The 20384-nt window shown below is 43.8% G+C and overlaps 1 protein-coding gene across 2 annotated transcripts in view; it reads right to left on the reverse strand.

The window, feature by feature from the left end:
- GPC6 (glypican 6) overlaps nucleotides 1-20384 on the reverse strand; it is a 1713043-nt gene that overhangs the window by 1363669 nt on the left and 328990 nt on the right. For both annotated transcript variants that reach the window (XM_069758052.1, XM_069758051.1), the window contains exon 2: nucleotides 17461-17619. In XM_069758052.1, coding sequence (XP_069614153.1) covers nucleotides 17461-17619 — 159 coding nt within the window. The remainder of the gene's footprint in view (nucleotides 1-17460; nucleotides 17620-20384) is intronic.

A 20384-nucleotide genomic window follows, 5' to 3' on the forward strand; every position in this document is an offset into this window, starting at 1 on the left:
CAACTGTTCCATGATATTCCCCACAATAAATGTATCTATTACTAAGCATAACATTCGACCATCCGGTCTACATCATTTGCGTAGTTTGACCACTATATTACAATCCCATGCATGCTGCTGATAACATGTATTTATTCCATCATATGCAGAGCCCCTATATTGGCAAGAACCATTTCATCACTTTCACTCTGAATTAAACATCTTCAAATGCATCCAAGGCTCAGACTAGGATTGCAGCTCATGGATGAGAGTTAATTTAAGGCACTGTTCACATGACCGTTTTTTCTCTCATCCTAGAAAACCAGTCCGACTATGCTGATCACACTCTGATAACACTCTGATCATGTGTGATCCAATTTTCTCAGATGAGGAGAAGATGGAAAAAAATCTCCATTTTCTCCATGAAAATCAGACTGCACTCCGATGTCATCCGAGTGCAGTCCTATTTTTCCCATGCACTCATTAAATTTCATGGCCAAGTGCGATCCAAATGTCAGATTCAAATTGTGCATGCTGCAATTTATTTCCTCAGACAAAATCTGTCTGAAAATCATTAGTGTGCACGGTCCCATAACATAACATTAGTCTGAATGCGATTCGATGTTTTGCTGGAACGCACTCGGACCAAAAATATAGTCATCTGCAGAAATTCTTATAGTCATCATTTTAAAGAAGACCTGTCACCAGATCAAAAGTGGCCACTTTTTTGCTCTTAGTCCATTTTCGCTGCTGTTTTGAGTATTCTTTTCTTTTTTCAAATCCACCACACCATTCCAGGAATTTTGGACTTTTTAGCAAGTGCTATATTTATGGATTTTATGAAGAGGGCATTGCAGCTTAAATAGAGTTTTGTGAGCAACGCTCCCTAGTTAAAGATGATATTTCAGCAAGTTTTTTTCTATGCAATCTGACAACAGCATGAGAAAGAGAGAAAAATCCGGATTCTAGTGATGCATCACTTATAGTACTAGTGGCAGCAGTTGTGATAAAATGACAGCTTTCTCTGCTGCAGATCTAGCAGGGTTGAGAATGCTAAGCTGTATATACCCTAGCTCCACACCACTGATTGGCAGTTTTTTGGGTACACTGTATATTGATAGAACGTTGCTAATCAGTAGTGTGGGTGTGGCTAGACCAGGAGGTACAAGACACTCAGTTATCTAGTGATAATATGCTGCTGATAAAACACTGAGATTAACACAGCCTAGTAAGTGATACATCACTGGAACCAGAATCTCTGCTCCTACATTATGCTGCTCTCGGATTGCATAGCAAAACCTGCTGACAAATTCCCTTTAATGGCTATAACAATTAGCAAATTAAGTGCACTAAATAAAAAGAAGCAACTGTAGTAACAGAAAACTAAAAACTGGCCAATTTTAGCATAGTGTTATACAGTGGCATGTAAAACTTTGTGCACCTCTGCTTAAAATTACTGTTATTTTGAACAGTTAAACAAGTTGAGTATGAAATGATCTCTAAAAGGCCTAAAGTTAAAGATGACACATTTATTTTGTATTTTTAGGCAAAAAAGGATTTTTTTTTACATTTTAAAAATAACAAAAAAGAAAATGGACTGTTACAAACGTTTGGGCACCCTGCTTTTTGTAGCAAGAGTCTTTCAATTCTTGTTTTAGGGATTTTCATCCATTCTTCCTTGTAAAATTCTTCCAGTTCTGTGAGATTCCTTGGTCATCTTGCATGTAGGGTTGAGCGAAACGGGTCGGCAATTTTCAGAAGTTGCCGACTTTTGGCAAAGTCGGGTTTCATGAAACCCGACCCCTGTGTGGGGTCGGCCATGAGGTCGGCGATCTTCTGAATCTGGAATCGGAATTCCGATACCGATTCCCGATATGTTTAAGATATCGGGAATTGGTATCGGAATTCAGATTTAAGTGTAAAATAAAGAATAAAAATAAAAAATATCGCTATACTCACCCTCGGACGCGCCCTGGTACTAACCGGGAACCTTCCTTCCTTCGAATCAGCCCTTCCAGGACCTTGCGGTGACGTCGCGGCTTGTGATTGGTCGCGCGACCGCCCATGTGACCGCTCGCGCGACCAATCAGAAGCCGTGACGTCACCGCGACGTCACCGAAGGTCCTGGAAGCGCTGATTCTTAGGAAGGAAGGCTGCCGGAAAGAAGCAGGGCGCGTCCGAGGGTGAGTATATTCCTATTAGGTATATACTCACCCTCGGACGCGACCTGCTTCTTTCCGGCAGCCTTCCTTCCTAACAATCAGCGCTTCCAGGACCTTCGGTGACGTCGCGGTGACGTCACGGCTTCTGATTGGTCGCGCGAGCGGTCACATGGGCGGTCGCGCGACCAATCACAAGCCGCGACGTCACCGCGACGTCACCGCAAGGTCCTGGAAGGGCTGATTCGAAGGAAGGAAGGTTCCCGGTTAGTACCAGGGCGCGTCAGAGGGTAAGTATAGCGATATTTTTTATTTTTATTCTTTATTTTACACTTAAATATGGATCGCAGGGCCTGAAGGAGAGTTTCCTCTCCTTCAGACCCTGGGAACCATTGGAAACCCAATGCACTGCATTGGGTTTCGAGTTTCGGCCGACCCCGACCCCGACTTTTTTATAGGATCGGCCGATTTCACTCGACCCGACTTTTGAAAAAGTCGGGTTTCGTGAAACCCGACCCGATCCTATAAAAGTAAAAGTCGCTCAACACTACTTGCATGCACTGATATTTTGATATTCAATAATGTACAGATTGGGGGACTGTTAGGACTGTTGAAAATCCTTCAGCTTGCGCCTTTTCAGTTAATCTATTGTGGATTTTGCTGTGTGTTTTTCAACTTCAGCTTTTTTAGAGATGGTGTTATGTTTGCATCAAGAATTTGTTGAAATTTCATTGCATCCATTCTTCCCTCTACCCGTGAAATAGTCCCCGTTCCATTGGCTGCAACACAACTCCAAAGCATTGATCCACCACCATGCTTAAAGCGAACTTGTCAGCAGGATTTTGCTAAGGGAACTACAGGCACTGTCAGGTTGGCGCCGTTATACTGATGAAATCCATCTTGTGGTTGCTGTTTAATGTATTTGGATTTTTCAGTTAATGAGATTCTCGTGCTTCGGGCAAGTCTGTGGGTTTGGCATTATGTGGTGCTCTGCTTACATATGCATCCTCATGGTTTTATGACAGGTCACTGATCCCTCAGTGACATGCCTCCAATTTTACATAATGCATTTAAACTAAAGGCTTAAGGTACCGTCACACTTAGCGACGCTGCAGCGATACCGACAACGATCCGGATCACTGCAGCGTCGCTGTTTGGTCGCTGGAGAGCTGTCACACAGACAGCTCTCCAGCGACCAACGATCCCGAAGTCCCCGGTAACCAGGGTAAACATCGGGTAACTAAGCGCAGGGCCGCGCTTAGTAACCCGATGTTTACCCTGGTTACGAGCGTAAAAAAACAAACAGTACATACTTACATTCAGCTGTCTGTCCCTTGCCGTCTGCTTCCTGCACTGACTGCTGGCCGTAAAGTGAAAGCACAGCACAGCCACAGCGGTGAGTCACCGCTGTGTGACTCACCGCTGTGCTGTGCTTTCACTTTCACTTTACGGCCAGCAGTCAGTGCAGGAAGCAGACGGCAAGGGACAGACAGCTGAATGTAAGTATGTACTGTTTGTTTTTTTACGATGGTAACCAGGGTAAACATCGGGTTACTAAGCGCGGCCCTGCGCTTAGTTACCCGATGTTTACCCTGGTTACCAGTGAAGACATCGCTGAATCGGTGTCACACACACCGATTCAGCGATGTCTGCGGGGAGTCCAGCGACGAAATAAAGTTCTGGACTTTCTTCCCCGACCAGCGACAGCACAGCAGGGCCTGATCGCTGCTGCCTGTCACACTGGACGATATCGCTAGCGAGGACGCTGCAACGTCACGGATCGCTAGCGATATCGTCTAGTGTGACGGTACCTTTAGAAAAAAATATTACATCCTGTAAAATGGCGCTGGTGGCGGCGACTGCACAATAGCATTTATCTCTTACCAATAGATGCTACTGCACAAGTGGTGGCACCATTTTGCAGCAGCCACTTTTTTTTTCCTCCAGCAAAATGGCAGCAGTGCATGCGCATTAGCATCTATTGGCAAGCGATAGATGCTGCTGTGCAAGTGGCGCTGCTAGCACCATTTAGCGGGATGTCATTTCTTTTTTGAAGCCTACAATTTATATGCATTATGTAAAATATGAGGCAGGTCACTGAAGGATCAGTGACCTGTCATAACCTCATAAGGATATAGAGCACCACATAAAGCCTTGCTCACAGACCTGCCCCAAAGGACGAGAATTTCATTAACTGAAAACTAGAAACACAGTTTAAACAACAACCACAAGACAGATTTAATCAACGAAAGTATAATTTTAATAAATATAACAGCGCCAACCTGACAGTGTCTGTAATTTACTTAGCAAACTCCTGATGAGTTTTGTTTTAATGGTTGACGAGATGTTCTTTTCCTGAAATTCTGTGCCCTTTTTTCTCCACACTTACCTTTGATCATTGTGTCCACATGAATTGTTTTTAAAATGCATCAGGCTTGTTTAGATGTTATTTTGCATACTTCTGACTATGAATTTTATGGTGAAGACGCAGGAGAGTTTTGCTTCTGATGACCCTTCCGTGAAAACCATATTTATGCAGGTGTCTCTAAACAGTAGAAAAATGTACCACAACTCCAGAGTCTGCTACATCTTTCTGGAAGTCTTTTGCAGTCAAGTGTGCCTTCTGATTTGCCTCTCTAGCTACCCTACGACTGCTCTCACTGAAATCTTGCTTGATCTTCCAGACCTTATATTGACCTCCACTGTTCAAGTTAGCTGCTATTTAGTAAATAGATTTTAAACTGAGGAAAGGGGAACTTGAAAATGCTCTGCTATCTTCTTATAGCCTTCTCCTGTTTTGAGGGCCTCCAGCATTTTCATTTTCAGAGTGCTTGGCAGCATTTTAAAAGAACCAATGGCTGCTGTTTTTTGGTGCAAGTTTAGAGGAGGCTGGGTTTTATAAAGCTTGGAAAATTGAATCACTTGACCTTTCCTAACAATGATAGTGATAGTGAACATACCATTACCTCAACAGGCTAATTAAGGTGTGAAACCTAGGTGAAAGTTATTTGAGCACACAAATCTCTAAGGGTTCCTTAACTTTTACACTAACTCATTTTCCTTTTTGTAAGTTTTAAAATGTAAAAAATGACAACACATTTTTTTCCCTAAAATACAAAAGAAATGTGCCATCTTTAACTTTATGGAATGGGATGGAGTTGTCATTCAATGAGCTGCTGATGAAGACTCAATACAGATTAATACGAGAAATTTTAATGTACAGGTTAACAGTGTCAACATGTTTCGAGGCTACACACAACCTCTTCATCAGGATAAAAACTTAATAGTGTCTGTCAGAAAGAAGTTGCCTTATGACCGGTCTTAAGGCAACAGCGTTCATAAGGTGAAAAGTAGAGTTGAGCGACCTTGACCTTTTTAGAGTCGAGCCGGGTTTCGCGAAACCCGACTATCTCAAAAGTCGGGTCGAGTGAAATCGGCCGATTATGGCGAAAAGTCGGGATCGACCGAAACACGAAACCCAATGCAAGTCAATGGGGCAGCATAGTCGGCAGTGAGTGGGGGCCAGGAAAACACCTAGAGTGCCCATTTTAATGTCAAAACCATCCATTCTTCTTAATGAAGCTTGTCAAGCGTAATTTACCTTATGATAATTGGAAGGCATTTGAAATTGGGGGTCATTTGGCTAAAGTTGTGTGGGGTAGGGCTGGTTCAAGTAATTAGTGGGCCCAGGAAATCTGGACCACGTCACGGCAGTGGAGCAGGGAGAGGTAAGTATTTCAACTTTGCAAGTGCTGTGATCCTGAGCAAGCAGGGGGGCCCACTTGTTGGCATTGGCACTGGCACAGGGCCCCTCAAAGTACAGCGGTGTGTTTGCACGGCGGGGGCGCCTCCCACCGGCAGCAACACTTTTGCGTACTATGAGAGGCCCTGTGCCAGTGACGTCGCCAACTAGTATTCCTCCCCCCACCTGATGAAGGAACCTGCACTTTCATCTGCACCTTCCTCTTTGTCCCCGTGTAAGGTGGTATGGTATGCGGGAAGAGCAACCTGACTTTCAGCAGGGTCACAATGTTGTTGTGTAGCATGCACGGGGAATGTTGCGTTATGGGTCAATGTACCAGCAGACTCATCTATCACTGGCTGGGCAATGGGCACGATGAAGTGGAAACACAGATATAGGCCCAAAGAATAAAGTGGGCTAAATGCAGTTCAAAATTGGTAACACAGGAATAACCAGGGGGCATTGCAGTGGAGGACAACTGGAATGAGAGGCTGACACAGAGAGTAGGGCCAAATCAGTAAGTAGTCGAAATGCAGTTCAAAATTGGCAACCGTAGTAAACAGGCGGCACAGCTTTGTTCAGTGGAGGAGAACAGCAAGGAGTGGCAGACACCGATAGTATGCCCCAACCCAACTAGTAGGCCAAATGCAGTCTAACATTAACAACTACTTAACGAGAGCCTGAAAATGGAATTTCAGGACAGGAAACCAGGAGAACAGCAAGGAGTGGCAGACACCGATAGTAGGCCCCATACCAACTAGTACGCCAAATGCAGTTGTTCCATTTAACCACAATTTAATGAGAGCCTGAAGATAGAAGCTCAGGAAAGGCAACCTGGGGAACACCTTGGAGTGTAACACACCATCTCTCTCCACCCCATACCCATTTTGTAGGCCTAATGCAGTGTACTTTTCTACAACTACTAAACGAGAGTCGGAAGACCGAAGCAATGGCAAGGAAACCTGGGGAACACCTTGGAGTGTAACACACCATCTCTCTCCACCCCATACCCAATTTGTAGGCCTAATGCAGTGTAGTTTCCAAGAACTACTAAACGAGAGCCGGAAGATCGAAGCTCAGGAAAGGCAACCTGGGGAACACCTTGGAGTGTAACACACCCTCTCTCTACACCCCATACCCAATTTGAAGGCCTAATGCAGTGTAGTTTCCAAGAACTACTAAACGAGAGCCGGAAGATCGAAGCTCAGGAAAGGCAACCTGGGGAACACCTTGGAGTGTAACACACCCTCTCTCTACACCCCATACCCAATTTGAAGGCCTAATGCAGCGTAGTTTCCAACAACTACTAAACGAGAGCCGGAAGATCGAAGCTCAGGAAAGGCAACCTGGGGAACACCTTGGAGTGTAACAAACCCTCTCTCTACACCCCATACCCAATTTGTAGGCCTAATGCAGCGTAGTTTCCGACAACTACTAAACGAGAGCATGAAGATCGAAGCTCAGGAAAGGCAACCTGGGGAACACCTTGGAGTGTAACACACCCTCTCTCTACACCCCATACCCAATTTGAAGGCCTAATGCAGTGTAGTTTCCAAGAACTACTAAACGAGAGCCGGAAGATCGAAGCTCAGGAAAGGCAACCTGGGGAACACCTTGGAGTGTAACACACCCTCTCTCTACACCCCATACCCAATTTGAAGGCCTAATGCAGCGTAGTTTCCAACAACTACTAAACGAGAGCCGGAAGATCGAAGCTCAGGAAAGGCAACCTGGGGAACACCTTGGAGTGTAACACACCCTCTCTCTACACCCCATACCCAATTTGAAGGCCTAATGCAGCGTAGTTTCCAACAACTACTAAACGAGAGCCGGAAGATCGAAGCTCAGGAAAGGCAACCTGGGGAACACCTTGGAGTGTAACACACCCTCTCTCTACACCCCATACCCAATTTGAAGGCCTAATGCAGTGTATTTTCCAAGAACTACTAAACGAGAGCCGGAAGATCGAAGCTCAGGAAAGACAACCTGGGGAACACCTTGAAGTGTAACACAACGTCTCTCTACACCACGGAAGGGCTGATTCTTAGGAAGGAAGGCTGTTGGAAATAAGCATTGCGCGTCCGAGGGTGATTATATTCTTATTAGGTATATACTCACCCTCGGACGCGCCCTGCTTCTTTATTTGGAATGAAGGAGGGACCGCAGACAGGCTTCGAAGCCCTAACATAATAAATTGGGCTGCCTGTAGGCAGTTTAAAATTGGTTCCAGGGGAACACGGGCAGCAGTAGACAGGTCAGTGGAGGCCTAGTGGAAGGAGGGACCGCAGACAGGCTTCGAAGCCCTAACATAATAAATTGGGCTGCCTGTAGGCAATTTAAAATTGGTTCCAGGGTAACACGGGTAGCAGTAGACAGGTAAGTGGAGGCCTAGTGGAAGGAGGGACCGCAGACAGGCTTCGAAGGCCTAACGTAATAAAATGGGCTGGCTGTAGGCAATTTACAATTGGTTCCATGGGAACACGGGCAGCAGTAGACAGGTCAGTGGAGGCCTAGTGGAAGGAGTGACGGCAGACAGGCATCAAAGGCCTAACATCATAACATTGGGCTGTTGGCAATTTAAAATTGGTTCCAGGGGTACACGGGCAACAGTGGTCTGGTCAGTGGAAGTCTAGTGGAAGGAGTGACGGCAGACAGGCATCAAAGGCCTAACATAATAACATTTGGCTGTTGGCAATTTAAAATTGGTTCCAGGGGTACACGGGCAACAGTGGTCTGGTCAGTGGAAGTCTAGTGGAAGGAGTGACGGCAGACAGGCTAAGAAGGCCTAACATAACAAAATTGGGCTGGCTGTAGGCAAGTTTAAATTGGTTCCAGGGGAACACGGCCAGCAGTGGCCTGGTCAGTGTAGTAGTTGTAGAAAGAACGGACCGCAGACAGGCTTCGAAGGCCTAACATAACAAAAATGTCAAAACAATGGTATTGTCAGTGCCAGGCATTGAAGGATGTCAGCGCATAGACTAAACATTGGTGAAGCTGTGAGAGATAATTTTGCTAGTGGTAGAGCACTGTTTGAGCTGGGGGGGGAACTGTCTTGTGGCCGGCGGTACAGGCCCAGGGCCCCTCATATTACAATGGTGTGTCTGACGTTGGGTGCGCACCACCACCGCCAGAGACACTTTATTGTACTATGAGGGACCCAGTGGCAGTGCCGTCGACCAAAAGCGGGCACACCCACCTCTTCAGACAAACAGCACTCTCACGGGTGCTGGCGCAAAGTGGCGATACCACGGCCCCGTGTGGGGAGTTTGGCCATTTTGTTAGGAGTAAACATGTCGTATGCTGGACAATCAGGTGCAGAAAATTACGAGATTGGAAAAGTCATTCAGAATAGTCCACAGGCAAGACCTTTTCATAGGAAAGCTAGGTGTCAGCCGGGCAGGGTGGGGCAAAAGATTTTGAAATCCAGTTGTGGTTCATTTTAATGAAGGTTAGATCATCTACATTTTGGGTAGCCAGACGAGTCCTTTTTTCAGTTAGTATTGAACCTGCAGCACTGAATACTCTTTCTGATAGGACACTAGCTGCCGGGCAAGCAAGCTCCTGCAATGCATATTCTGCCAATTCTGGCCAGGTGTCTAATTTGGATGCCCAGTAATCAAATGGGAATGACGGTTGAGGGAGAACGTCGATAAGGGATGAAAAATAGTTTGTAACCATACTGGACAAATGTTGTCTCCTGTCACTTTGAATTGATGCTGCAGTACCTGTCCTGTCTGCGGTCATAGCAAAATCACTCCACAACCTGGTCAGAAAACCCCTCTGGCCAACGCCACTTCTGATTTCTGCCCCTCTAACACCTCTGGTCTGCTGGTCCCTGGAGCTCGTGTGAGAACGATCACGGGCGCTGTGTGCAGGGAATGCCAGAAGCAAACGGTCAACAAGAGTTGATTGTTTTGTTGCTAATATTAGTTCCAAGTTCTCATGTGGCATAATATTTTGCAATTTGCCTTTATAGCGAGGATCAAGGAGGCAGGCCAACCAGTAATCGTCATCGTTCATCATTTTTGTAATGCGTGTGTCCCTTTTGAGGATACGCAAGGCATAATCCGCCATGTGGGCCAAAGTTCCAGTTGTCAAATCTGCGGTTGTGCTTGGTTGAGGGGCAGTTGCAGGCAAATCTACGTCACTTGTGTCCCTCAAAAAACCAGAACCCGCCCTTGCCACGCCACCAATTTCCAATGACCCCGGGAAAGCTTCCTCATTAAAAATATACTCATCCCCATCATCCTCCTCATCCTCCACCTCCTCTTCGCCCGCTACCTCGTCCTGTACACTGCCCTGACCAGACAATGGCTGACTGTCATCAAGGCTTTCCTCTTCCTCTGGTGCAGACGCCTGATCCTTTATGTGCGTCAAACTTTGCATCAGCAGACACATTAGGGGGATGCTCATGCTTATTATGGCGTTGTCTGCACTAACCAGCCGTGTGCATTCCTCAAAATACTGAAGGACTTGACACATGTCTTGAATCTTCGACCACTGCACACCTGACAACTCCATGTCTGCCATCCTACTGCCTGCCCGTGTATGTGTATCCTCCCACAAAAACATAACAGCCCGCCTCTGTTCGCACAGTCTCTGAAGCATGTGCAGTGTTGAGTTCCACCTTGTAACAACGTCTATGATTAGGCGATGCTGGGGAAGGTTCAAAGAACGCTGATAGGTCTGCATACGGCTGGAGTGTACAGGCGAACGGCGGATATGTGCGCAAAGTCCACGCACTTTGAGGAGCAGGTCGGATAACCCCGGATAACTTTTCAGGAAGCACTGCACCACCAGGTTTAAGGTGTGAGCCAGGCAAGGAATGTGTTTCAGTTGGGAAAGGGAGATGGCAGCCATGAAATTCCTTCCGTTATCACTCACTACCTTGCCTGCCTCAAGATCTACAGTGCCCAGCCACGACTGCGTTTCTTGCTGCAAGAACTCGGACAGAACTTCCGCGGTGTGTCTGTTGTCGCCCAAACACTTCATAGCCAATACAGCCTGCTGACGTTTGCCAGTAGCTGCCCCATAATGGGAGACCTGGTGTGCAACAGTGGCAGCTGCGGATGGAGTGGTTGTGCGACTGCGGTCTGTGGACGAGCTCTCGCTTCTGCAGGAGGACGAGGAGGAGGAGGAGGGGGTGCGAACGGCTACAGCCAACTGTTTCCTAGACCGTGGGCTAGGCAGAACTGTCCCAAACTTGCTGTCCCCTGTGGACCCTGAATCCACCACATTTACCCAGTGTGCCGTGATGGACACGTAACGTCCCTGGCCATGCCTACTGGTCCATGCATCTGTTGTCAGGTACACCTTTGTGCTCACAGATTGCCTGAGTGCATGGACGATGCGCTCTTTAACATGCTGGTGGAGGGCTGGGATGGCTTTTCTGGAAAAAAAGTGTCGACTGGGTAGCTCGTAGCGTGGTACAGCGTAGTCCATCAGGTCTTTGAAAGCTTCGCTTTCAACTAACCGGTAGGGCATCATCTCTAACGAGATTAGTCTAGCTATGTGGGCGTTCAAACCCTGTGTACGCGGATGCGAGGCTAAGTACTTCCTTTTTCTAACCATAGTCTCATGTAGGGTGAGCTGGACTGGAGAGCTGGAGATCGTGGAACTAGCGGGGGTGCCGGTTGACATGGCAGACTGAGAGACGGTGGGAGATGGTATTGTTGCCGCCGGTGCCCTAGATGCAGTGTTTCCTACTACGAAACTGGAGATTCCCTGACCCTGACTGCTTTGGCCTGGCAAAGAAACTTGCACAGATACTGCAGGTGGTGCAGAAAATGGTGGCCCTACACTGCCGGAAGGGATGTTGCGTTGATGAGTAGCTTCATTGGCCGAGGGTGCTACAACCTTAAGGGACGTTTGGTAGTTAGTCCAAGCTTGCAAATGCATGGTGGTTAAATGTCTATGCATGCAACTTGTATTGAGACTTTTCAGATTCTGCCCTCTGCTTAAGGTAGTTGAACATTTTTGACAGATTACTTTGTGCTGATCAATTGGATGTTGTTTAAAAAAATGCCAGACTGCACTCTTTCTAGCATCGGATACCTTTTCAGGCATTGCAGACTGAGCTTTAACCGGATGGCCACGCTGTCCTCCAACAGGTTTTGACTTTGCCACGCGTTTTGGCCAAGATACGGGCCCGGCAGATGGAACCTGTTGCGATGTTGATGCCTGCTGCGGCCCCTCCTCTTCCGCTTCAGAACTGCTGCCGCCTGCACCCTGTTCCCCCAATGGCTGCCAATCGGGGTCAAGAACTGGGTCATCTATTACCTCTTCTTGTAGCTCGTGTGCAACTTCGTCTGTGTCACCGTGTCGGTCGGTGGTATAGCGTTCGTGATGGGGCAACATAGTCTCATCAGGGTCTGATTCTTGATCAGCACCCTGCGAGGGCAATGTTGTGGTCTGAGTCAAAGGACCAGCATAGTAGTCTGGCTGTGGCTGTGCATCAGTGCACTCCATGTCAGATTCAACTTGTAATGGGCATGGACTGTTAACTGCTTCACTTTCTAAGCCAGGGACGGTATGTGTAAAGAGCTCCATGGAGTAACCCGTTGTGTCGCCTGCTGCATTCTTCTCTGTTGTTGTTTTTGCTGAAGAGGACAAGGAAGCGACTTGTCCCTGACCGTGAACATCCACTAACGACGCGCTGCTTTTACTTTTACCAGTTTCACGAGAGGAGGCAAAAGAGCTAGAGGCTGAGTCAGCAAGATAAGCCAAAACTTGCTCTTGATGCTCCGGCTTTAGAAGCGGTTTTCCTACTCCCAGAAAAGGGAGGGTTCGAGGCCTTGTGTAGCCAGACGACGAACCTGGCTCCACAGCTCCAGACTTAGGTGCAATATTTTTTTTCCCACGACCACCTGATGCTCCACCACTACCACTACCCTCATTACCAGCTGACAATGAACGCCCCCGGCCACGACCTCTTCCACCAGACTTTCTCATTGTTTTAAAAACGTTACCAAACGAACGGTATTTGTTGCTGTCACACAACTTACACGGTGAGCTATAACTTCAGTATGATTTAGCTACCCCTTTACAGGTGGGTGAGACCACAACGAAAATCAGCCACAATGTTACACACTCTGTTGTTGTTGGCAACAAATGAGATGGCACACACGCAGGACTGTCACTGAAGCGCAAATGTAAATATTTATCTCCCACTAATTTGTGTTTGTTTTTTTTAAAAGGGAGACTTCAGAAAAAAAAAAAATTTAAAAAAAATTATTTTTTACAGAAGAATTTATAAAACAAATAAAATGAAATGATTGTTTCAGGGAGAATTTAGGGAAAAAAAAAGGCTTTGTAGGGCCCACTGAGTGAGAGAGGACGCACACAGGAGTCAGGAGTGGCACACAAGCCCAGAGGCCAATATTAATCTCCCACCGATTGATTTAGTTATTTTTTTTGGTAGATTTTGGAACCCAAATCAAGCAAAAAAATTAATAGGCTTTCTATGGCCCACAATTGGGGAGAGAGAGAGAGATGGCACACCCAGGAGTCAAGACTGGCACACAAGCAGAAGGGGCAATATGAATCTCCCACAGATTTTTTTTTTTTTTTTTCAGGGAGACTTTAGAGAAAAAAAAATACAAAAAAAATGATTTTTTTCAGGAATAATTTAGAAACCAAAGAAAATAAAATGATTTTTTCAGGGAGAATTTAGAAAACAAATAAAACAAAAAATAGGCTTTCTAGGGCCCACTGAGTGAGAGATGGCACACACAGGAGTAAGGAGTGGCACACAAGCCCTGAGGCCAATATTTTTCTCCCACTGATTGATTGATTGATTTTTTCAGGTAGAATTATGAACCCAAATCAACCAAAAAAATAAATAGGCTTTCTATGGCCCACTATTTGTGAGAGAGATGGCACGCTCAGGACTGGCACACAAGCCCAGAGGCCAATATTAATCTCCCATTTTTTTTTTTTCCAGGGAAAATTTATAAACCCAATAAAAAAAATAATAATAAATAGGCTTTCTATGGCCCACTATCTGAGAGAGAGAGATGGCACGCTTAGGACTGGCACACAAGCCCAAAGGCCAATATTAATCTCCCACTGATTGATTGATTGATTTTTTCAGGTAGAATTATGAACCCAAATCAACCAAAAAAATAAATAGGCTTTCTATGGCCCACTATTTGTGAGAGAGATGGCACGCTCAGGACTGGCACACAAGCCCAGAGGCCAATATTAATCTCCCACTTTTTTTTTTTTCCAGGGAAAATTTATAAACCCAATAAAATAATAAAAAAATAGGCTTTCTATGGCCCACTATCTGAGAGAGAGAGAGATGGCACGCTTAGGACTGGCACACAAGCCCAAAGGCCAATATTAATCTCCCACTGATTGATTGATTGATTTTTTCAGGTAGAATTTAGAACCCAAATCAAGCAAAAAAATTAATAGGCTTTCTATGGCCCACTGAGTGAGAGATGGCACACACAGGAGTAAGGAGTGGCACACAAGCCCTGAGGCCAATATTTTTCTCCCACTGATTGATGTTGTGATTTTTTCTGGTAGATTTTGGAACCCAAATCAAGCAAAAAAATAAATAGGCTTTCTATGGCCCACTGAGTGAGAGATGACACAGACAGAGATGGCACTCTAGCAGAAATGTCAATCTTAATCTCCCACAAAAAAAAAAAAAAAGGAACTGTCCTTCAATTACTATCTCCCTGCAGTAATCTCTGCCAGGTATGGCAGGCAGCAATAAGGAGTGGACTGATGCACAAATTAAATAAAAAGTGTGGACAAACAAACAAGATAGCTGTGCAGAAAGGAAGGAACAAGAGGATTTGTGCTTTGAAAAAAGCAGTTGGTTTGCACAGCGGCGTACACACAGCAATGCAGCTATCAGGGAGCCTTCTAGGGCAGCCCAATGAGCTACAGCGCTGAGGAAAAAAAAAAAAAAAGGAGGTTCCACTGTCCCTGCACACCGAAGGTGGTGTTGGGCAGTGGAAATCGCTACAGCACAAGCGGTTTTGTGGTTAATGGACCCTGCCTAACGCTATCCCTGCTTCTGACGAAGCGGCAGCAACCTCTCCCTAAGCTCAGATCAGCAGCAGTAAGATGGCGGTCGGCGGGAACGCCCCTTTATAGCCCCTGTGACGCCGCAGACAGCAAGCCAATCACTGCAATGCCCTTCTCTAAGATGGTGGGGACCAGGACCTATGTCATCACGCTGCCCACACTCTGCGTTTACCTTCATTGGCTGAGAAATGGCGCTTTTCGCGTCATTGAAACGCGACTTTGGCGCGAAAGTCGCGTACCGCATGGCCGACCACGCACAGGGGTCGGATCGGGTTTCATGAAACTCGACTTCGCCAAAAGTCGGCGACTTTTGAAAATGTTCGACCCGTTTCGCTCAACCCTAGTGAAAAGTAAAACCATTTGTATAAAATTCACTAGAATAGAAAAAGAAAAAAAAAATTTGTTTTGTTTTTTTAACCAGTCAGAAAAAAGAGGTTCCACAATTTCTGGTACAAGTTCAGATATTCATGTTGCATTGGCTCAGTCTACAACCTTTTTACTGGCTGAGCATTATTTTACTAGACAGCTTTTTGATGCAGTAACTACAGGCTTCAGAGATGCAAAGTGAAAACATAAACATAATTTAGAAGTTTATCTTATGTATAATATCTTCCCGAAAGGGACATTTTGGAGAAGAATAGTGAGCCACTATAAAATATAGGGTTTGTCTATTTCTAGCATGAAAGTCTTCAGTCACTCTATGTGATTGCAGACTTATGAATCCTCAAAGTGCACATAGTGCTGTGTGGATATTCCTGTGCTGGAGCCCGGAGTGGAAGGTCATATGACCACAAGTATGTGATCTTGTAGATTGTGAGCCCTCGCGGGCAGGGTCCTCTCTCCTCCTGTACCAGTTGTGACTTGTATTGTTCAAGATTAGTGTACTTGTTTTATTATGTATACCCCTCCTCACATGTAAAGCGCCGTGGAATAAATGGCGCTATAATAATAAATAATAATAATAATAATAATAATAATAATATGCATACTCCTGGCCGTATTCCGAAAAGACTTGTGTGGCCTTACTGAATATAATTGATTTGAGCGAGGCTACACACACACATATCTAGTCGGAATTTGGCCTGTAAGTATGCATCTCGCCTCTGGTACTGGAGAATCTTGACATGCTCGTCGTGAGGATTCACAAGTCTTCAGTCCCAGAAGGTTCTCCAAACCTGGAGAACCCCTGTAACTAATCATCTCTTCTTACACTGTTACTTTAAAATGTCCTTTTCAGCTAGATGCCATTCACAGGATCTCTTGGCACCCTCTCAAATAAAATTATATGTGCATTGTATAGATTTCCCCGTCTTTCTCTCCGGTACAAACGTTGTGCTTTTAAGTTCGAGTCCTATCTAGTGTAATAAAGGAAAAATTCAAGGAGAATAACTCCCCTGCAAATCAAATTTATAAGTAATTAGAATTGTGCCTGTGCCTCATCTATATATTCCTGCATATGGTGTTCATAGTGAATAAATTAAAATGTTTTGAAAACGGTTTCCATTCTTCATCATTTGCACATCATTAATATGCCTTTTAATCCTGTGATTTCCAGAAATCCAAGACTTTTCCTTCATAGTTTTGCAATTTTAATGTCGAGGATTGTAAATACTGTGTATATTTGTTGGTATAACAGTGGGATAGTATGACAAACAAATTTTTTTTTCTTATTCTTCAGTTGTTTCTATTTACATTTGTACCCACATAAGTAAAAATGTTAATCCCACTGATCATAGAAATCTTCTAGTGATCACAGCACTTTATGGAGTCGCAGGAGACCAGTCAAACAACCAAGGATTAATTAGATTGGTAAAAGTGGTATAAACCTTTCAGCTGTGAAAAGTATTTGCTTCGTAATGAATTTCAGGTTGTAAAAATTATCTCCTTATAAACAGTACAACAGCTACATTAAAGGGAACCTGTCACCTGAATTTGGCGCGACCGGTTTTCGGTCATATGGGCGGAGTTTGGGATGTTTGATTCACCCTTTCCTTACCCGCTGGCTGCATGCTGGCCCTTGCGCAGGCGTGTACTACGGAGGACATAGAATGAACTTCAATCCAATATTGCGGCCAGCATGCAGCCAGCGGGTACGGAAAGGGTGAATCAAACACCCAAAAACTCCGCCCATATGACCGAAAACCGGTCCCGCCAAATTCAGGTGACAGGTTCCCTTTAACAACATTCTGGCTCATGCCTGCCATGTATACTTTTAACATCAGCGCCAAATAATACCTTATCAATAGCACTGCCTTGCTGTATGTCCTTGTGGTTAAATCTTTAACCAGGAATTTCCAGTATTGTAAAACTTCCTAGTGGAGAATTTGGTTGTCAACCCAGCATCTAATTTCAAGTGAATCATATGATTAAGAACAACAACTGTTAAAAAAGCAACACTACCCATCCATCAATTGTAATGTTTAGTAATGAAATACTAAATGAAATTCCAAAAAATGCTTAATAAAACGTGGTGGTCGATTAAAGTGGTAAGGAATGCATGTCTTAGAGAAAACTCTTTTTCTGGCAAAATCTCCTTACCATCAAACTTTCGATGCCACAATATAAAGGTGGTACGGACAAAATGACTGGTTTCTTGGACTAGATTCTCAAACTCCAATTTACTTTGTTGACTAAGTTTATTTTCCATTTTAGTTGTGCAGCATGTATATTCCTGAGGACATACACGAAGATGCTCCCCTGTCAGAAAAAAAAAACACAGAAATTTGATTATAGAAAAGCCTGAAGTAGATATGTTAATTTTATTTACAGTATTTAAGGCATAGTCATTTTTGTTACACATGCATTATGACAGCAGAACAATAAAAATATTATTATCTTATGATATTGCATTTATAGAATTGTTTTAGAGGTTGAAAATGTATGTTGCATTTTAGGCTGTTTCGGTAATGTCTTTATATGGCTGAATTTTAGCACCTGCTCAGCACTTGAACTCTCCTGGTAATACTGAACTGAATTTAGATCATCATAGGGTCCTGGTTTCGCAGGATCCCAAGGGTATGCCATAATACAGATGCTAAAATGTGACCATCTTACCAGAACAAGCAGAAATATTTGACAATGAGCTTGTGTATTTTACAGTTATAAATGAAATGGGAATACTTCACGAACATCTATAAACAATAGCTTTGAAAAAGGATAAACATGTAGGGAAGATCAATTAAAAATATGACGTTCTGCAAATATAATTGATAATTGGTTAATTCCTCTATTATTGGGCTTCCCACAGGGACCATTTATTTTCAACACTCTTTGACCCAGCTGTCCTTGTGAATCATTCATAGCGGTTGAGTTGAAGGCAAGCACATACCAAATAATGCCTGACAGAGAACAGTAATAGTCGTGTCCTTGGACAATTTCCATCTAAGTCACTAAGCATCTTTTCAAATTGCTGCATTTGTTATTTCACACTGAATATACATGATGTACAATACAACATTATATTTTAGCCAGAAAAAATCGAGGTAAATACTTTTATGCCCAAAACTGACAAAAAAATTCTAGGAGCAATTTTTGAACATAAAAGTATTTACATCGATATTGAATATACAGAAATAGACACTTTTTTAAGCTCCAATGATTTCATTTTCCCATATTACTTATTATTCACTTATATAAAATTTTGTGACGCATTTTAATTTTTAAATAAATGTCTGGTTTTCGTAAGTGAGCTTTGTTGCTTTAACACTTAAGAACCGAGTAAATTTTGGCCTTCAAGATCATGAGATTGAATTTTTTTCCATCTTTTTGTTACTGCTTTCTGACAGCTATAACTTTTGATTTTTATAGGAGACTGTCACCATAATTCTAGTAATGATTCTATGGATCTTTTAAACATCCTTCCAAACATGTCCTTTTTTCAGTCATTTGTTTTCATTCTGTTTTAAAATTTAGTTTTCCAGGCTGCACGTGTGCAAATAACTTACCGGGAGTTACGTGGGTGGTGCTGGAGTCATGTAGAGTCACAATTTTAAAGCTCTCATCAAAGCTGTTGTTTGATTGATATCCCCCTAGGTATTTGACATTAAACATTTGCTGTGCCAAAAGGGTAATGTGAAAAATAACAAAGGGATGCCTTTTTTACCATTTAGTAACATAGTAACATAGTTAGTAAGGCCGAAAAAAGACATTTGTCCATCCAGTTCAGCCTATATTCCATCATAATAAATCCCCAGATCTACGTCCTTCTACAGAACCTAATAATTGTATGATACAATATTGTTCTGCTCCAGGAAGACATCCAGGCCTCTCTTGAACCCCTCGACTGAGTTCGCCAGCACCACCTCCTCAGGCAAGCAATTCCAGATTCTCACTGCCCTAACAGTAAAGAATCCTCTTCTATGTTGGTGGAAAAACCTTCTCTCCTCCAGACGCAAGGAATGCCCCCTTGTGCCCATCACCTTCCTTGGTATAAACAGATCCTCAGCGAGATATTTGTATTGTCCCCTTATATACTTATACATGGTTATTAGATCGCCCCTCAGTCGTCTTTTTTCTAGACTAAATAATCCTAATTTCGCTAATCTATCTGGGTATTGTAGTTTCTCCATCGCAATTATTAATTTTGTTGCCCTCCTTTGTACTCTCTCTAGTTCCATTATATCCTTCCTGAGCACCGGTGCCCAAAACTGGACACAGTACTCCATGTGCGGTCTAACTAGGGATTTGTACAGAGGCAGTATAATGCTCTCATCATGTGTATCCAGACCTCTTTTAATGCACCCGATGATCCTGTTTGCCTTGGCAGCTGCTGCCTGGCACTGGTTGCTCCAGGTAAGTTTATCATTAACTAGGATCCCCAAGTCATTCTCCCTGTCAGATTTACCCAGTGTTTTCCCGTTCAGTGTGTAATGGTGATATTGATTCCTTCTTCCCATGTGTATAATTTATTTGATTTTTTATCATGAGGAATTGCGTAAAATTATTAAATATCAACTGGAGCTGTGTAGCAAAAAATAGGCAATTGTGTATTATCCAATCGCAACAGGTATATTAGTGGGGAGTACTTGCTCACCTGATGGAGTTCTATAGCTCACAACAATTTCAAAGGTTTGGCAGAGCAGCTGAAGCAGAACCAGATGTTGTCAAAGAGAGTTTTGTGGAGGAAAATTGAGTGTTTTTTCTGTGCTCCTGATGGAGATGAGCAGGAAGGATTCAAGACACACAAAGGATAAAGACATGCAATTTTATAAACACCGCATGTTTTCCACCTTTGTGTGTCCTGGATCCTTTCTGTGGGACTTCATCAGCAGCACAGAAAAAACACTAAATTATCCTCCATAAAAATAATAAACATGAAAAAAATCTCTTATTTGGAAAATAAGGTTTCCCGCTGATGTTCATTTTTTCCTCTGTAAATTTAATCAATTAATCCCTTTAATTTTTATACTTTGTTTTCTACCACATATTTTATTTTTAAAAGTCCTTTAAACGTTTATGAAATT

This window comes from Ranitomeya imitator, chromosome 3 (assembly GCF_032444005.1).
Source record: "Ranitomeya imitator isolate aRanImi1 chromosome 3, aRanImi1.pri, whole genome shotgun sequence".
NCBI classification, from domain to species: Eukaryota; Metazoa; Chordata; class Amphibia; order Anura; family Dendrobatidae; genus Ranitomeya; species Ranitomeya imitator.